Consider the following 18,792-nt stretch of genomic DNA (forward strand, 5'->3'; position numbering starts at 1 on the left):
GTGAGTTTTTCTTACTGGATAAACAAGAAAAACATAAATAAATAAATAAATAAATAAATAAATAAATAAGCGCTCCTGAAAATAGGCTAGATTTTGTTTTTCCTATCGATCTCATCTTGACATTTTTTAATAGGCCTACCGGTAATTTTGGATAAAATGAACTTGGGTAGCCTCATGCATCAACACAAGCAAAGAAAAACAAAATAAATGCAGAAAACGAACTTGAGTTACAACAACCACATAGCAAAAGAAAAGTGCAACATCAATTCCAACTTTATAATATTAATAATAATAAGACATTTGTAAAGCGCCTAATGCAAAAAGCCTCTAAGCGCATAAAGAGAACAATAAAATAATTAATGAGAGAAAGATACAAGCGGCAAATTACAATGACAAAGCAGTGCCGTTGCGTTAGTCGTCTGCATCATAGCTAGCTAAGAGGGGTGACAGGAACTTTAAGAAATGGAAACAAAAGGTTGGAAGCAAGTTTCGCCCTGAGCATACAGTGGTCGATTGCAAGAAGTTTGCCTGTTTCAAACATACATAATAGAGTCCGGAGGCTTTTTTTTAATCTCACAAGACCATCCGGTTTCAACTCCTTTGAGTACACTTAAAAGCATTTGCGAGCTAATTTCTAGAGAAACTAAAAAAATCTTTTGTAGGAATATTTGTCAATCAAAACTGATTATTTTTGCGCGAGTATCGGGCAATTTCGGATTCGCTATTTAGAGGCAGGGTGACTTGACTTTCAATCCACTCGTGAAAAGCTACATTGTTAGACAGGAACAACTAACTTGATTCATAGAAAATGAGTTCCATAGACATCTCAAGCCAAGTGAGCACAATGGAACAACTCGAATTCCATGTTACAACCGTACAAATAATCAACGATGAAATGATGGTCGAGGGAGACATAGCAGCAACAGAAGATGCTTTCGCCAAACTCGTCTTAGCTCTCTACGGCATAATTTGCGTGGTTGGTATCACTGGCAACTTACTGGTTGCCATCGTACTCCTCCGTGTGCCGTCCCTTCGGTCTAACACCAGTGATTTCTTAGTGCATCTTGCCATCGCAGATTCCCTAGTCAGTCTTCTGGTCATCCCTTATTTTATGGTTCAAAGGTCAACCTCTGCGAGCCCCGGAATCTTCGGTGAATTTTGGTGCCGTTTTTACACCTCTCAGTTCGTATTCTGGTGTCTCGCAACGGTTTCTGTAATGAGTTTGATCGCCGTCAATTTGGAGCGTTACGTAGCCATCGTTAGCCCCCATAAGTACAAGACAGTGTTTACTAAACAGAATAAATACATCATGATTCTTGCCATTTGGATTCTGGCCGTGGTAACCGAATCCGCTGTTATCATTTTTAATGGAATTGATGATAACGAATGTATTTTCATAGGCTGGCCAAGTAGAGGAGCTCAACTTGGATTCGGCCTGTATGGTTTCGCACTCAAGTTCCTTGGTCCTTTGACTGTGATGGTGTATGCGCAAGCAAAAGTCATCTCTACTCTGAACAGACAAGTCAAGACACTTACGAGTCGCTCTGGTGAGTATATATGTCTATCGATTGTTTTTGACCATTTCTGTAGTGGAGTTTATAACTTTTTTTAAAAACTTTTTTCATTCCATGACAACAAGGCTAGAATGATGAACCGTGTATTCCTCACCTCACCTGACTGACATATCCTAGCTCTATGGGCAGAAAGGCCCATAAGGCTGCATTTCACTATCTCTATTTTTCTCTGTTTTGGCATGGCCAGAAGTTAGGCTTCATTATACTTCTATGTTTCCTTTCCTTTTCCACAGTATAGGCATACGCATCCTTTGTTCTCGGCCGTCCTATACTTTCCTCCTCTTGCCCCAACCCTATTTTGCTGTCATGCGATGGCACTTCTTCCATCTTGGAACATGGCCAATCCACTTCAATCTTTTTTGCACGTAACACTGATGTTAAGTTGGCTGGCCGTGAAACAGAAGTGATAATCAACAAACTTCAGTACAAGATTCAGGATCACATACAGGGGCCTGACCCATATCTGGGATAAAGTTTGACACGGAATCTGGAAAATAAAATGGGACTTTTAACCCGGATACTCTGCGATCAGTTTGATCCGCGACTTGATTTGATCCATTTTAGGTCATGTTGACTTAAGGCCGGTTTATAGTCGGTCGCGCGATGGTCGCGCGATGGAAATTTTCGACCATCGCGCGACCATCGCGCGACCGACTATAAACCGGCCTTTAGAGTTTGGGTCATACTGACCCACAAAAGGGTCGCAGCCCTCTGTGACTCGGATCCGGGTCAATTCTGACCAGAGGTTGTTAAGTGTGAGTAGTTGAAGAATGCACACTGTATGACACTTTCCTAATGTAAGTGGCTCCAAGGTCATAGGCCTACCTAAAATTGCGGAACCAACGAAGTGACGTAGTCCAAAAATTTGCCATTATGAAAGGAAAAAGGGTCACACCTCCAACGTACCATGAGTTATCTTTTAGTCATAAATACCTCAGACAGTTTCGCTATTCCTATTGGTGGAGAGCACGTGTTTAAATGGTTGATAATGACCAGCTGGACTCTGTTTATAACCGGTTAGTCTTGGTGCAAGACATTTCTTGTTACGGGCGATGCGGGCGCTGTCGGTGAGTTGGCCGCGCTGTGTGTGAAAGGAAAACGAGAACGTCTTGCACCAAGACTACAACGCACACGAATGGATCCGGAAACTGGGCGTCTCAGTCATAACAATGCAACACATGGACCGACGTCGTACATACAGAACTCAAGCACGTCGGAAACGGATAAGTTTGACAGAGTTTCCTACTTAATTACGCCTTTTAACCAACAAGGCATTTAAAAATAAGAATAAAAGAGTAGTGACTCGTTCTTAAACGGCCGTTTAAAACCTTGCAGGGTCGTTGCCGTTCAATAAAGACCCTCGCCTTCAGCTCGGGACTTTATCACACGGCAAAGACCCTGCCGGCTTTAAACGGCCGTTAAAGAAATCGTCGCTACCCTTTTATTCCCTTAAATACATTATGTTTAACCTATAATTTAATGTAATTTGTGTTCCTTCCGTAGCCGCTATCGCTAATCCACGTGATCAGCGTGAAATGTGGCAACTCCGTGCGTCTCAAACCCTGGTGAAAACCCTGCTGGCGTGCGTCATTACATTTGCTGTGTGCTGGGCGCCAAACCAAATCTGGTTCTTGCTTTTCAACTTTGACGTCCCACTGACGCCAGGAGGTCATTTTCACCACATCACTATCATTCTAGCCGTGGGTAATTCCTGTGTGAATCCAGTCATCTACACCATGACGAACAAGCCGTTCCGTAAAGGCATCAGAGAAGTGTTCTGCAAGCAGCGGGATTCGAACCAGGTGGGAGACAGTGGAGCGGCCACAGGGACTGCATCTACTGAGACCATTTGAATAGACGTGAACGATTTAGTTCTAGTAGGAAACCGACAATGTTTCAAATTATTTGACACACAGAAGCAGATACTATACTTACGACATCAACACTGGATTGAATGTGCTCTTACTGCGCATAATGAGTTGCATGATGGTCTAGCTAGCGACGAAACTTGATAGCTAGCTATACCAGCATGCACCCCAACCCACGCCTAAAATGCGCGTACCGAGTATTGCGAAAACGTCTATAATGGGTGCGTTTGTTTAGCTTCCCTGGGTTGAGACCGCAGTGCTCACTCGGGTGAGCCCCAGCCTGACAAGAGCCAATCGAACGATCACACTCGCCCTCTCGTGGTGACGGCATGCATCTCAGGTCAACCCTAAGTATCCCACTCCACAAGCAGGGTACTGGGGGATGACCCAGCTGAGCCCCTGGAATGACGTCAAAGCTATTCGAACGCACCGGGGGCAGACCGGGGTCAACCCAGTGAAGCTAAACGAACGCACCTAATAATTTTGTCCAGGTGTTCATAATACAGAGCGCCACCAATAGTTTGCCCTGGAAATTAATGTCAATTCCAGAGAGACAGATCGACTGGTCCCCTGAAGACAGGTTGGTTTCACAGAACCATGGGGTTATTCCAATGGATAAAATTATTTCATTGGATGAAGGTGCTGTGACGTATAAGGTTTCATTATCCGAGGTCATGTTTGGCAGTTGCACTTTCGTTCGTCTGCGCCAGCGGTGTGCATTTTTAATATTTTATATTTACATGTAAATTATGTTTTGCCTGTGTATCTCAATTTGAAACAAAATGTAGGTGAAATGTGGTCCACGAGCTTTGAAATGTTACATCGTATAGTCAGGCTGAGGAGACAGAAGAAACGTATACAAGGCCGATCGAGAAGGTGCATCACAGATGTGTATGTCCGCTCAAAGCAAACAGTCTACTAGGTATAAATCAACTTAATTGATGATGTATCATGACGTAGGATACGCAGTTGACTCTTAATAGATTAAGCTGCATCTTACTTTCATTTCCTGTATACAACCGAAGTCTAGCTTTAGTCTCGGCTTTTAGGTGGATTCTTGTGTGGTGTTCACATCCGTCACTCAGTGGTACTCATGGCACTCCAACATCACTGGGCCATTTATTTTGCTCCTTAAAGGAACACGTTGCCTTGGATCGGTCGAGTTGGTCTTTGAAAGCGTTTGTAACCGGTTTTTTATAAAATGCATATGGTAGAAAGATGTTGTAAAAGTAGAATACAATGATCCACACTGACACGCCTCGAAATTGCACCGTTTTCCTTTTACCTCGTCGACTAACACGGTCGGCCATCTATGGGAGTCAATTCCCATAAATGGCCGACCGTGTTAGTTCGCACAGTAAAAGGAAAACCACGCAATTTCGAGGCAAACCTGTGTCGATCATTGTATTCTACTTTTGAAACATCTTTCCAACCATATGCATTTTATAAAAAAAGGGTTACAAACGCTTTTTATATACCAACTCGTCCGATCCAAGGCAACGTGTTCCTTTAAACCATCTCAGTTCCGATGTGAGTAAAGCTTGTGCTGCCACATGTAGCGCACCAAGCTAAACAAATCACAAGAACCATCTCTGCCCCACTAGGTAAAAACACACAGATACAAGATCAGTCCTCCCCCACGTAGAAGAGGGGTCCCTTTTTACTTGATAAGTGCTGGTACAATAATGCGATGTCTGTTTTCAATGTTCTTGTCAGTATGCATGAAAAAAGGTACAACATTACAACTACCTACTTGTTTAGTTGGTTTTATGAGGTGTATCCCACGTGCACCGCCTGTACAATGCTTTTCATGTATACTTTAATTTGATTTGGTAGATAATATAAACGGGTAGATGTATATAGCTCAGAAGCTAAGCAAGAGTGTCGATGTTAATGGTTAAAACAAGAAGCACCAATAACACATAATGCACTGTAATGAAGGAACAATAGTTCTAAGTGATGAAAACAAATCTTTATCTTCTGCGCCCTTTTTCACAATGTCTCATTGAAAATCCAGTTACTCGATTTCACAAAGAGCTAAGATTGATCTAAAAGAGCGAATCAATCTTAGTTGCTAAGCAAACTGTGATATCATTGATAACTCTTAGGGCTTTGCGAAATCGGCCAAGGGTTTAAACAAAAATTGATACCAAGATTGGCGCCCTTCTCACTGGGATAATCCATACACGAATGACAGTACTCTTCTACGATGACCTTCAAAATGTTCCTTTCAAAAACTGAAGAGATTGGTACTCTGTAATTCTGTAATTCAAATTTATGCAAACAATATTTTGGGGCTGAGCATCAAGTTGTTCAATAAATGGTTATATATATTGTGAAAAAGTAATGTCTAAATACTAAAAGTGAGTAAATAATACAACTAGCGGGTGTATACGACAAAAGAGTAAAATAAAAATTTCCACAGATTTTAGCACACAATATAATTATTGTCACGAACATTTCAAGTCACCTGGAAATAGATTTTTTTTTCTTTCAAACATAAGAGTATATGCTTACGAACAATAAACAATTTTTTAAGTAATTGTTTGTCACGATTGATATGTTTAAAAAATATATAAAGTTGTTTGGGCACTGACTCCGCCTACCCCTTTCGTGACGTCAATCGAGGCAGACTTTGCCTGCAATGCGTATAGTAAACACACGTGCAGAGTACATGTACGTCCAAGTCGTGAGTTGGTACATTTCAAAAAGTGTTTTTCTGTATTCAGCAGCAATACACCTGGTCGGCATTGCCGGAAAAAACGCATTACAGGCAAAGTCTGCCTCGATTGACGTCACGAACAGCGCCCTCTCGGGTCGGGGTCTACTCTTAAATTTGTAAATAACATAAGAACTGATTTTTTAAAACCTTCGTTAACTCATCAAAACACTATTAGTGACAAAAGCTTTATTTGAAAAAAATACCACTTCCAGGTGACTTTAAAGTAGCATAATGTTGTCCATGCAAACACTTAAACAAATTCTCACTTAAATAATTCCTTTAAAAACACACAAAAACCTGTCTGGCTGTGATTGAATCTGAGTCTACAATTATTTTATACCCAAGGTCGTATCCGACACAAAAAGATAAGCAAACTAAATTATTCTTCTGGTGAATTAAAGAAACTTAAAGAATTATGAGGACAGGCAGTCGAATCTATTCAAGTGCAAGTAAGGAATGGGTTGATTCCACCAACAATTACGCTCGATGGTACAGATGAAACGGTGTTCTGTGGATGCAGCGGAGTAAGCATGTCAACAAGACCCTCTCAGTGACATGCGGATGATCAGAAAATAACCGGTGACTTAAACTCGACGACGTTTCAATCAGTACCATCTGATTGTCTTCAATAATTATGTTCAAACATCTTACTCCTGCTATGCTTGCTAACTACTCATTAACAAAGGTAGCTAAATACGTGTTCTGAAAGATTACACACCATACACACGAGCAGAGTGCATCATAACTTGAGTATCATGTGTACCGGAAAATCTCGATGGTCTAGTTGGTAAGACACTGCTCTAGAATGGCAAAGGTCGTGGGTTCGAATGCCACCCAAGAAATATTATGCTGGTGGTTTTTTCACAGAGTGAGAAAGTACTGAATATACAGTGCTAACACACATCGGTGTATATGGATAAAGCCAAAATTAATAGAACATTGTATATACAAATTTAATTGCTGTTTAGTTAAATATCGCCCATTTTTTGATTTATTGTTCACATTAAAACAAATCACCGAGGCCACCAGTTAGTTAATATTAAGTTGGTGATACTAACTTAAAGGCAGTGGACACTATTGGTAATTACTCAAAATAATTATTGGCATAAAATCTTACTTGGTGACGAGCAATGGGGAGAGGTTGATGATATAAAACATTGTGAGAAACGGCTCCCTCTGAGGTGGCATAGTTTTCGAGACCTCAAGTTTAGAATTTGAGGTCTCGAAATCAACCATCTAAACACACACAACTTCGTGAGACGAGGTTTGTTTTCTTCCATTATTATCTCGCAAGTTCGATGACCGATTGAGCTCAAAGTTTCACAGGTTTGCCATTTTGAAGGCTAGTCTGTGAAAATTACCAATAGTGTCCACTGCCTTTAACGTCCAGTACATTGACATTTAAAAAAGACTCATTATAGCCATGTCTTTCAAGAGAATTGTTAATTTTGAAATCACATCCGTGCGTGATGTTATTATTGGTTGTCTTCAATTATTGAAAACATCGAAGCTATTGTTTCCCGTATCGAAAATTAAATCGTGAAGTAAAGTGGGGAGAAAGTTCAAACAATAATTACGGCATGCCTTAATTATTGTGCATTTCATGCCCTGGATAATATTTTCAATCAAATCTGAACTTTTATGTCCGTGCAACCTTTATTAATTGAAATACTGCGGTGAGTGAGTAAAACTGCACGCACTGGTTGTATTTTGTTTCGTTTCTGAACAAGTTGTGCATTTTCATCTTCAAGTTAATAGCAAACAATCATTTTTACCATTTGATGGTCAACTCAAATTAACAATAAAAAAGTAATTGTCAGTAAAAAAATCATTTGATTGGCAACTCGAATTATTAATAAAAGACATTTATTGTCATTAGAAGAATTTGATTGGCAACTCGACTATTAAGGATCATGATACTTTTAGCGAAATAAATATTACTGCCTATATAGTTGTAAAACTCAACTAACGTCTGTATTCTCTTGAAAACAACCCTATCGACAAAACAACTTGTGTTCTATTTTGGAGGCAAAACTCGATTGACAGCAACACTCGTGAAGATGGACCAACTTCTGTTCCCAACAGCGTCTTCAACCACAGAAGAAATACTGGATAAAGTAGCCGAAGACATTGGTGTTTTTACCAAATTCGTCCTAGCTTTCTACGGCATAATCTGTGTAGTTGGTATCACTGGTAACTTACTGGTTGTCATCGTACTTCTCCGTGTGCCGTCCCTCCGGTCTAACACCAGTGATTTCTTAGTGCACCTCTCAATTGTAGACGCTCTAACGTGTGTTTTTGTCATTCCTTACTATCTCGTTCCGCAAACAAGTTCCTCTTCGAATCCCGGATTCTTTGATGAATTCTGGTGTCGGTTTTACACCTCTCAGTTCCTGTTTTGGTGTTTGGCTGTGACTTCTGCCTTAAGTCTGATAACGGTAAATTTAGAGCGCTACGTAGCTATCGTCCACCCGCACAAGTACAAGACGGTGTTCTCCAAACGAAATAAATACCTCATGATCGCAGCTTGGTGGATTCTGGCTTTAATCACCAAATGTTTCAACTTCTTTGTTTATGGAGATGGAGGAACAGGTTGTACATTTTCAGGTTGGCCCAACAGAGGATTCCAGATCGCCTTCGGGTTTTACACTTTCTCGGTCAACTTCTTCGTTCCCTTCGTCGTGATGGTGTTTGCGCAACGCAGGGTTATTTCCTCGCTAAGAAGTCAGGTTATGAGGCTTTACGTCCGATCAGGTCAGTTGATAAGTTATTTGCCTAGGTCGTTTAATCCCTGCTGTCCCATTTTCGAAGGAAAATGTGAAGTATTGTAAAAAGGTTTCATACAGAATTGGTATACAATGACAAATGTTTAATTTAGTATGAAAGCTATGCTTAGAGCCATCTCTGTATAATATTTCCCCTGAAATGACGTCATGTTCTAGAAAAATGTATGCCGAAACCTTAAAAAACGCAACAGCTGATTTCGGTTGTTACAGCCAACATCACTTACATTGTGTTTACATGCTGAACATGCACCGTTTTCCATTTTTTTTTCTGACTCACGGTCACATACCGATAATGTGTATTACGTACAGGGGTCCTCTTAAAATTAATTGTAGAACATTTCCACATGCACAATATTTTTAAAGGCAGTGGACACTATTGGTAATTGTCAAAGACTAGCTTTCACAGTTGGGGTATCTCAACATATGCATAAAATAACAAACCTGTGAAAATTTGAGCTCAATCGGTCTTCGAACTTGCGAGATAACAATGAAAGAAAAAAACACCCATGTCACACGAAGTTGTGTGCGTTTAGATGGTTGATTTCGAGACCTCAAGTTCTAAATCTGAGGTCTCGAAATCAAATTCAGGGAAAATTACTTCTTTCTCGAAAACTACGTCACTTCAAAGTGAGCCGTTTTCTCACAATGTTTTATACCATCAACCTCTCCCCATTACTCGTCACCAAAAAAGTTTTATGCTAAAAATTATTTTGAGTAATTACCAATAGTGTCCACTGCCTTTAAATGATCTCTTATACAGCTTTCATGAACGCCAATCTACGTGATCAGCGTGAAATGTGGCAACTCCGTGCGTCTCAAACCCTGGTGAAAACCCTCCTGGCATGCGTCATGACATTTGCTGTGTGCTGGGCGCCCAATCAGATCTGGTTTCTGCTCTTCAACTGCGGTGTTCCATTTAAGATTGGGGCACCCGATCATGACATCACTATCATTCTAGCCGTGGGTAATTCCTGTGTGAATCCAGTCATTTACACCATGATGAACAAGCCATTCCGTAAAGGCATCAGGGAGGTATTCTGCAAGCAGCGGGATTCGAACCAGGTGGGAGACAACAATGGAGCCCATGGAAGGGACTATGACATCTGAAACCGTCTGACTCCGTCACTGTGCATCTTTTAATTCATAAAATTCACCAACCATACATGATCAGACAGCACACTAAACACACTTGTTGATTTTCGAACCACAACAACAGTTCGTGTAGAGAGATTTATATTTTTATTATTTTATAAACAGAGGCCTATGGTATCGCTGCGAACCTCAGAGACCTAGTTTGTTTATTTTGTGTTCATTACTTTGGCGTATCATGGCCGAGCGGTCCAGCGTATTTGACTCCAGCTCTGGCATATTCCCTGATATGTAGATTTGTGTCTCTGACACTTGCGTCCTTTAACATAGGACACTTCCAGTTTCGCTTTGCCCCTCAGATGGGATATCAAGCTGTAAACATAGGTCATGAAAGGAACATTGAGAGAAGGATTTGCCTGGTTGTTTTGCCCTAATAAAGTGTCATCACATCAATCGGTTTAATAACTTACAAATTTCAAAAACATGTTTTAAATACGTTTCTCTTTTATTTTTCAAGAGCATTGAGTACCTTCTGGATAGATACACGCGCTATTAATGAGACAGGGTGTCATGTGACCGTTGGACCCAATACACATTCGCAAATGCACATGAAGATAAATAATCTACTTCACGTATCTTACGTCGAGCGTGGATATAGTTCCTTTTAACCATCATAATATATCAGTTGTCCTTGCAATTTTAATTTTCGACTTACACGAGCATGTCACACAGTTGTCAATTAGTCTGAGACCACATTACAACGCAGATCGTTTTAAACAGTATTTACTTTTTACCGATCTGTTGACAAAACAAACAACTTCTAAATGTTAATATCTTCAATTCATCACTGATTAGTCAGGTTTTCCATCTTGACTATCGCATTACTGACGCTGGAATGTTTTATTCAAACAAAAACGGCTCAAATCAAACTAATTTATTCCAATGTCTGACAGTGTCATCATAAGTGCAGTGGTAGCCTTATGAGTATGACCATGTAGAAGATAGTTTCTTCCCGCTAAATTTGTAGTTAGATCCCGGCTGCACTGCCAGACGATCAGAGCATACTGGTCGAAACGTTGAGTCATTAACCACCGGTTCTTCACAGAACCAACACTGTACTCAAAATATATATTTTACACATAGTGACGTGTACCGCAAACCTCTCTGAGTAAAATACTAGAACTGTATTCGACTAGCTGTAAACTATTTCGTCACCAATATCATCACACGCAGTATATCAGTTGTTTCCCAAGTCGTTTCTACACGTGGTTTGTTTTTTGTCACCAGTCACCCACGATTATCAGATATCCTCACATGCAGTATATTCCAGTGATAAATTTAAGTGCATTCTTTTCCACTGAGACTATGTTGTTGACTCGATAAGGTTAGTGTAACTGATGCAGTGACACCACGTTTGAACAAACTCCACCAGAACAACTTAATACAATTCACAATTGATGTGCAGGAAATAGAGTTTGCTTCGACACACCTTCATCGGTTGATGACGTCTTGGAACACTCTTCATGGTGTAAGCACTTCATCATCACCATCGTAGATTGTATATGTAGCAGTTAGTCCCTAACTTCATGGATCCCCTTTTTACCTCACCTTGTAAGATGTTATTCGCACTGTGTATGGAATGGCACGCGTTTTTTACGGGCGCTATATCCTGACTTACGGACTTTTCCAAGTAGGCTACAACGTATGATTAGAAGGAGAAGATGCAGCTGTGGTATAGTTAGTACCCCTTTCGGATACAACTTAGACGTGTTATAGCATCTCTCATACCGTGGGTGTAAGTCCTACACCCGTGCCGGAAAGGCGTAACTCATGACGTATGACGTATTAGCATCGAGAATTTACAGATAGTTGGATTCAGTTCTCCAAAACTATGTTCGTTTTAAAGGCAGTGGAAACTAATGGTAATTACTCATAATAATTATTAGCATTAAAACTTACTTGGTAACGACTAATGGGAAGAGGATGAGAGTATAATATAGTCTCGAAATCAAGCATCTGAAAGCACACAGTTTCGTCGAGACCTATTTGGTGTTTTTTTCTTTCATTATTTTCTCGCAACTTCGACGACCAATTGCGTTCAAATTTTCACAGGTTTGTTATTTTATGCATTATGTTGAGATACAGCAAGTGAGAAGACTGGTCTTTGACAATTATTATCAATATTGTCCAGTGTCTTTAAGGACCCTGCAGTAAAGTTAGGTTAATACTTAAAAAAAAAAGCTTTGCAATAGGAAAAGGGGTTCAATATAAAGGGGGGTCTCACTCTTAGTCCATACTTTGTTTTCCTTCTTTAAGTTTTCTAATTAAGTTTTAGAAGAAAAACAGGGAACGATTCAAGAATGCTAAAAGTTGGCGCTTGTTTTTCTCTTATATGGATTCTTGTTTTCAAATTTCAGAACCGGGGGGACATTGCCTAGCTTAGCTTAACCCCTAATACTTTAATGGACTTTTTAATCTCATCATGGAGACCGCTTAAAAACTTTCCAGGATGTTGTGTGATTTCCCTAGGGAGAATTATAGGTCTTTTCATTAAAATGCTACAATTGCTAATATTGCGCAGTCAAAGAAACTCAACTTCGCGATTCCTTCGAAAGATTTTTGATTATTGAATTAGTTCTACAGGAGTTTCCTGTGCGCAAATTAAAAAGCGAAATCAAGTGTGAACATAAAAGGATGAAATAGACAATTGTGTTGCTATTTTCCTCCTACAGCAAAGATAAAAAAAAAAGCTTTGCAATAGGAAAAGGGGTTCAATATAAAGGGGGGTCTCACTCTCAGTCCATACTTTGTTTTTTCTTCTTTAAGTTTTCTAATTACGTTTTAGAAGAAAAACAGGGAACGATTCAAGATTGCTAAAAGTTGGCGCTTGTTTTTCTCTTATATGGATTCTTGCTTTCAAATTTCAGAACCGGGGGGACATTGCCTTTTGAAAAAAAAATCACTAGCTTAACCCCTAATACTTTAATGGACTTTTTAACAAATCTCATCACGGAGACCGCTTAAAAAATTTCCAGGATGTTGTGTGATTTCCCTAGGGAGAATTATAGGTCTTTGCATTAAAATGCTACAATTGCTAATATTGCACAGTCAAAGAAACTCAATTCCGCGATTCCTTCGAAAGATTTTCGATTATTGAATCAGTTTTACAGGAGTTTCCCGTGCGCAAATTAAAAAGCGAAATCAAGTGTGAACATAAAAGGACGAAATAGACAATTGTGTTGCCATTTTCCTCCTACAGCAAAGTTAAGAATGTATCACACAACGACATCTCAATCGGGAGACTGGGAGAAACAGTTGGAGAGTGCTTCTCATTCCGCATTCATCTCAAGTCAAGTCACCATGGAGCAATTCGATCTCCCTGATACAACCACAAGTACATATGAAGAAATGGGTGATGGAGACGTAGCAGCAGGAGATAGGGATGCGTTCGAAAAATTCGTCTTAGCTCTCTACGGCATAATCTGCGTGGTTGGTATCACTGGTAACTTATTGGTTGCCATCGTACTCCTCCGTGTGCCGTCCCTCCGGTCTAACACCAGTGATTTCCTAGTGCATCTCTCCATTATAGATTTCATGGTATGCCTTCTTGTGATACCCTTTTTTCTCGCACCGACGCCGAATCCTACTCCAAACCCGGGATTCGTCGGTGGTGAGTTCTGGTGTCGATTTTACGTCTCTCAGTTCCTGTTTTGGTTCTCTACAATGACATCCGACTTCTGTTTGATCACCGTCAATTTGGAGCGCTACGTAGCTATCGTCCGCCCACACAAGTACAAGACGGTGTTCACAAAACGCAATAAGTACGTCATGATTGTTTCGTGCTGGGTTCTGGCAGCAGTAACTGAGTCCTACATCCTCTTTTTCAACGGAATAGACGAGGAGAAAAGATGCAGTTTTATAGGCTGGCCGAATAAGGGAGCCCAGGCGGTCTTTGGTCTGTATGGTTTCACGGTTCGATTGTTCGGTCCTTTGGCTGTGATGGTGTATGCGCAACTAAAAGTCATCTCAACCCTGAACAGACAAGTCAAGATACTCACAAGTCGAACCGGTGAGAGTTTTTTTTTTTTTTTTTTCAAACATGGGATTTTTCAAATCCATTTTGATTATCAATTAATACAGTTTAATTGACAAACATTTTTGGAAACAGTTTTGTGTTGGTTTTCATCTAAAATTTCAAGGAAAAAGAAGAAAGACATTGTGAAAAGATTGTTTTTGTGAAACAATGTCTTGCTTCCATTACTTTCGTAAAATTAATGTGCAGACAAAGTACGTTTCGTTTCCAAGTTAACAGTCTTGATTTCGAAGAATTGAAAAGTTTAACATTCAGAATTAAGATTTGAAATAAAATTCAACTTTGATTTATGTGCACAGTCACCTCAGTCGATAATGTCTAGACAGAAAATGTGTGGAGAATTGATGTGCATGTAGTTTGTAACGTTAGCTTGTACGTCTATGTCGCATTTCTCTTGAGTTCGCATGGCAAATTCAATACCAGTGCGGTTCGAAAATTATAGCTCCATCTAAGCTTCCAAAACCGGCCGCAATTTCAACAAAAAGTCTACACTCCCAAACTAGATTTCACTGTTAATGTTACTGTAACACTTCGTTTTTCCATCCCACAGCCATCATGGGAGCTAACTCAAGTGACCAGCGTAAAATGTGGCAGCTCCAAGCCTCGAAAACCCTGGTGCGAACCCTCCTCTTCTGCGTCATGACATTTGCCGTGTGCTGGACTCCAAACCAAATCTGGTTCCTCCTGTTTAACTTCAGCGTTCCAGTGGTAGCCGGAGGCCCTTTCCACCACATTTCGGTTATTCTGGCCGTGTGTAATTCCTGTGTGAATCCAGTCATTTACACCATGACCAACAAGCCATTCCGTAAAGGCATCAGGGAGGTATTCTGTAGGCAGCGGGATTCGAACCAGGTGGGAGACAACAGTGGAGTCACAATCGGGACTGTGTCTTAAACCCTGTCAACCACACACACTGTTCACATTAAATGAACAAACTCAAACCAGGTCAAACAGTAAGTTGTGCTCCGTTGACTGATACATCTTATTCTTTGAATAATAGACTTGTCGTCAGTCGGGTTCCTTGCTTGCGCACGGTTACCAGTGTCCCAGGAAAATCTGTCCACCGGAGATTCTGTCCCCTATAATTATAGGAAATTAACGTGAACTGAAGGATGGTGTTTCAACAGAGGGCGCTATCAAAAGACTTTTGGTACACCGTTCGCCGTATGGGGGCGGGGGGACACGACAGAATTCCCGGGTAGACAGAATCGCCACGTAGACATCGGTTTCAATTAATACTGAACCATCAAACACAGTGCATGACTGCCCGACTTCAGACCACCAAAAGGTGAGCAGGGAAACAGAGACCCGATGAGGATACCACCAGGTGGCTTGAAATCACTAAACTACAAATTTAATTACATTCAATCACCCTGGTCCAGAGATCAAACGAAAGAGAAATGGAGATCAATGTTTACAGAGACTACATTAATAAACATCTCCCATGTACATACAGATTTCAATCGTGTTCGAAGTGTGACGCACCGTAATTATTCCACTGTAAGCCACGCCAACTTCACACGCCCTCTCACTGATTAAAAGAAGACAGTAGGATTTGTTGTATAGTCTTTTTTAAAGCATAGTTTAAACAATTTGGACTTGGCTTTTACAAAGATTCTGCAAATACTCGATGCCTCTCTCGGAATAATCAGTTTCCGTCAAAAATAGCTTTTGGAAAAGGATATACGCACAAAACGTACGACAGCGGATGGGGTCGAAACAACTTTCTGCGAGCAGCGGATATGCACGCGTGTGGCGCAATGACGAAACCTTTGAGCGACCTCAAGAGTTGAGGCTCAAGTTTTAGTTAAATGCAGCACTGATATTAGGACAGGGGCAGCGGTCTTAAAGACCCAATGTTTGCACTCTTGTTAAAATCTTATGGTTAACTAATTAATAGCCATTATCATGTATGATTATAAACCTCTGTTTATCCACTGTGAAAGCAAGTAGTTAAACATCAGTATTTAGTCGTTACTCAGTCTTTAGCCTATATTGTAAGCATTTATTCAATTTCGGAAAGTATGTTGGCACTCATTGTTAACCCAATGTTTTTATACCCCCACCCATCCCCCCAACGCTATAGCTATGACAACGATTTAGTGACAGGCAAACGTGTGTGGGTTCCTCTTTAAGTTACGCGTAATAGTTGGCTGGTGTCTGGATGTCTCAAATTAATGTTCGAGCGTACTCTGCCTTTTTTGCTTTATGTGTAGGCCTCAGTGAGGTATTTTTCAACTAGTACATTATTTGCAGCTCTAAAGTAAATACTTGCACGTTACAATTCAATCTAAATATGATTTAAATCAGTATATTTTAATGTTTTATTTATTTAACATAAATTGTTGGCTAACCCTATGTTCATATTAATCGATACAATTGATAACCGTTTCACTATTCGTATAATTATTATTCATTCAATTCAATCAACTTTAAACTCACTTGATAACAAACTGTTGGTCAAGGACGGCACAATAAACATTCAATCCAGTATGGGTATGGTGTATATACATTACACATGTATAGATATCTCACAAGAGGACATTCCCTAAAAAAGAGCCTTATCACACACGGGATGCAACTATAACAGACAACGACGACCACTTTACGAGGTATTACGAGGTAGCACAATGAGCAGACAACGACGACTACTTTACGAGGTATTACGAGGTAGCATAATGAGCAGACAACGACGACCACTTTACGAGGTATTACGAGGTAGCATAATGAGCAGACAACGACGACCACTTTACGAGGTATTACGAGGTAGCATAATGAGCAGACAACGACGACCACTTTACGAGGTATTACGAGGTAGCATAATGAGCAGACAACGACGACCACTTTACGAGGTATTACGAGGTGCATAATGAGCAGACAACGACGACCACTTTACGAGGTATTACGAGGTAGCATAATGAGCAGACAACGACGACCACTTTACGAGGTATTACGAGGTAGCATAATGAGCAGACAACGACGACCACTTTACGAGGTATTACGAGGTAGCATAATGAGCAGACAACGACGACCACTTTACGAGGTATTACGAGGTAGCATAATGAGCAGACAACGACGACCACTTTACGAGGTATTACGAGGTAGCATAATGAGCAGACAACGACGACCACTTTACGAGGTATTACGAGGTGCATAATGAGCAGACAACGACGACCACTTTACGAGGTATTACGAGGTAGCATAATGAGCAGACAACGACGACCACTTTACGAGGTATTACGAGGTAGCATAATGAGTCATTGGGTACGTTCAGACGTGGGGTTAAACTAGTCCTTAATCCAAAAGTGCTAAACTAACCCTGCGTGGGAACGCAATATTCTGGTCCGCGAGGGTTAATTTGACCCACTGAGCTGGGCTAAACTAAACCAAAAAAATTGGTGGACTAGCCTAACTTAGCCCAGGTTTTACGACCAACCCCCCGCTGGGAACCGCTGCGAGGCCCAGTAAACCATCGTTGGAACGCAACTGACCTGCTACTTCCGGTCTATTTTAGCCCAAATGACCGCGGCAACAAAGGTGACGTCATTCCACGTGTATGGATGGATCGGCAGCGAGTATTGGGTGGTGTCTGCATGAATCCATGGAGCTATATTAATATCTCCTTGCACCTCTCCGCTGCCTTCCCTTTATGTTACCATTAAGTGTTGGGGCTCCGGTATTCCCCTTCGCCGAAAATGTTTGAAATGGACGTCGCACGAAAACAAGTTCTCATTTTTAGTAGCACTATTTAGTTTTTAAATTCACTTCTTCTGTGCGCAACGCTACTTTATGCTTTGAAGAAAGTGGCATCTAATCACAGCTAAGCTACACACACGGGATCGACAATTAAGACCAAAGTTTGGGTTCGAAAACTAGGCTGTATCTGGTTCCTGTCCTGTCCTTTACGTAACAGTTATACGAGTACCAGACTAATGTTGAATTGAAAAACAATTTTTTACGTAACATGAGAATGTGTGTAGGCTACGACTTCTCGATGACTAAGTTGTGATATATTTACAAAAGTTCACACTCAAAAATAATTTGAAGCTTTCAACAACAACGTGTAAATGTTTCGTTCATGAAACTTCAGCGGGCACAATAGAATTGCGTTTGTGCTGGGGCCAAGCAAGGATAAGAAGTGATTTTGCCGTCTTTAAAGATGGAATACATGATGACCATGAGGTTTGTAGAGACATGGAGGAATAAACTAGTTTATTCCTCCATGGTAGAGACGATAGCGGATCGAAACCCGGATCGAAACCCTGTGGAACACGCATGGACCATGGACATTGTAACAAACCGGAACCAGCAATGGTAAGGTTCGCCGATGCATGACCCAATAATCAACATCGTTGGCTAGTTTAGTCCCCTTGACCAGAATAAACTCACTGTGTGAACGCAAGCCAATTTTGGACTAAGTCATGTTTATCTTTTGGACACCCGCGGTGCTCGGATTAAGGACTAGTTTAACCCCACGTCTGAACATACCCTTAGTCATAACGATCCACAAGAAAAATAGATGAACATTGAAATTACCTTTCTTCTTGGAGATTGTCTGCGGTGCTTGCCTGTAAAGTGCCTCGTATACCGTGGCTCTAAGTAAAACGCGAGACACTACACTGCATAAACCGGGGTTAAATTGATTATCTTGGTTTCTCCG

At 40.7% G+C, this 18,792-nt stretch overlaps 3 protein-coding genes across 3 annotated transcripts; all 3 read left to right on the top strand.

Annotated features, from left to right (window-relative positions):
- The first annotated feature begins 808 nt into the window (after positions 1-808).
- LOC139944556 (galanin receptor type 1-like) lies at positions 809-3,427 on the top strand. The gene is made up of 2 exons (XM_071941607.1): positions 809-1,547; positions 3,078-3,427. Exons 1-2 carry the CDS (start codon positions 809-811, stop codon positions 3,425-3,427), a joined length of 1,089 nt encoding a protein of 362 aa, XP_071797708.1.
- A 4,797-nt stretch (positions 3,428-8,224) lies between these two features.
- On the top strand, positions 8,225-10,057 carry LOC139944567 (allatostatin-A receptor-like). The gene is made up of 2 exons (XM_071941618.1): positions 8,225-8,918; positions 9,711-10,057. Exons 1-2 carry the CDS (start codon positions 8,225-8,227, stop codon positions 10,055-10,057), a joined length of 1,041 nt encoding a protein of 346 aa, XP_071797719.1.
- A 3,252-nt stretch (positions 10,058-13,309) lies between these two features.
- LOC139944576 (galanin receptor type 1-like) lies at positions 13,310-15,026 on the top strand. Its single transcript, XM_071941629.1, has 2 exons — positions 13,310-14,108; positions 14,683-15,026. Exons 1-2 carry the CDS (start codon positions 13,310-13,312, stop codon positions 15,024-15,026), a joined length of 1,143 nt encoding a protein of 380 aa, XP_071797730.1.
- The last annotated feature ends 3,766 nt before the right edge of the window (positions 15,027-18,792 follow it).

Source organism: Asterias amurensis, chromosome 1 (assembly GCF_032118995.1).
Source record: "Asterias amurensis chromosome 1, ASM3211899v1".
NCBI classification, from domain to species: Eukaryota; Metazoa; Echinodermata; class Asteroidea; order Forcipulatida; family Asteriidae; genus Asterias; species Asterias amurensis.

Bases quoted from the DNA above. Each gene is read 5' to 3' on its own strand.
- LOC139944576 (XM_071941629.1), top strand. From the start codon at position 13,310: ATGTATCACACAACGACATCTCAATCGGGAGACTGGGAGAAACAGTTG. The intron at 14,109-14,682 runs GTGAGAGTTTTT...TCCATCCCACAG, and splicing joins GATACTCACAAGTCGAACCG to CCATCATGGGAGCTAACTCA.
- LOC139944567 (XM_071941618.1), top strand. From the start codon at position 8,225: ATGGACCAACTTCTGTTCCCAACAGCGTCTTCAACCACAGAAGAAATA. The intron at 8,919-9,710 runs GTCAGTTGATAA...TCTCTTATACAG, and splicing joins GAGGCTTTACGTCCGATCAG to CTTTCATGAACGCCAATCTA.
- LOC139944556 (XM_071941607.1), top strand. From the start codon at position 809: ATGAGTTCCATAGACATCTCAAGCCAAGTGAGCACAATGGAACAACTC. The intron at 1,548-3,077 runs GTGAGTATATAT...TTCCTTCCGTAG, and splicing joins GACACTTACGAGTCGCTCTG to CCGCTATCGCTAATCCACGT.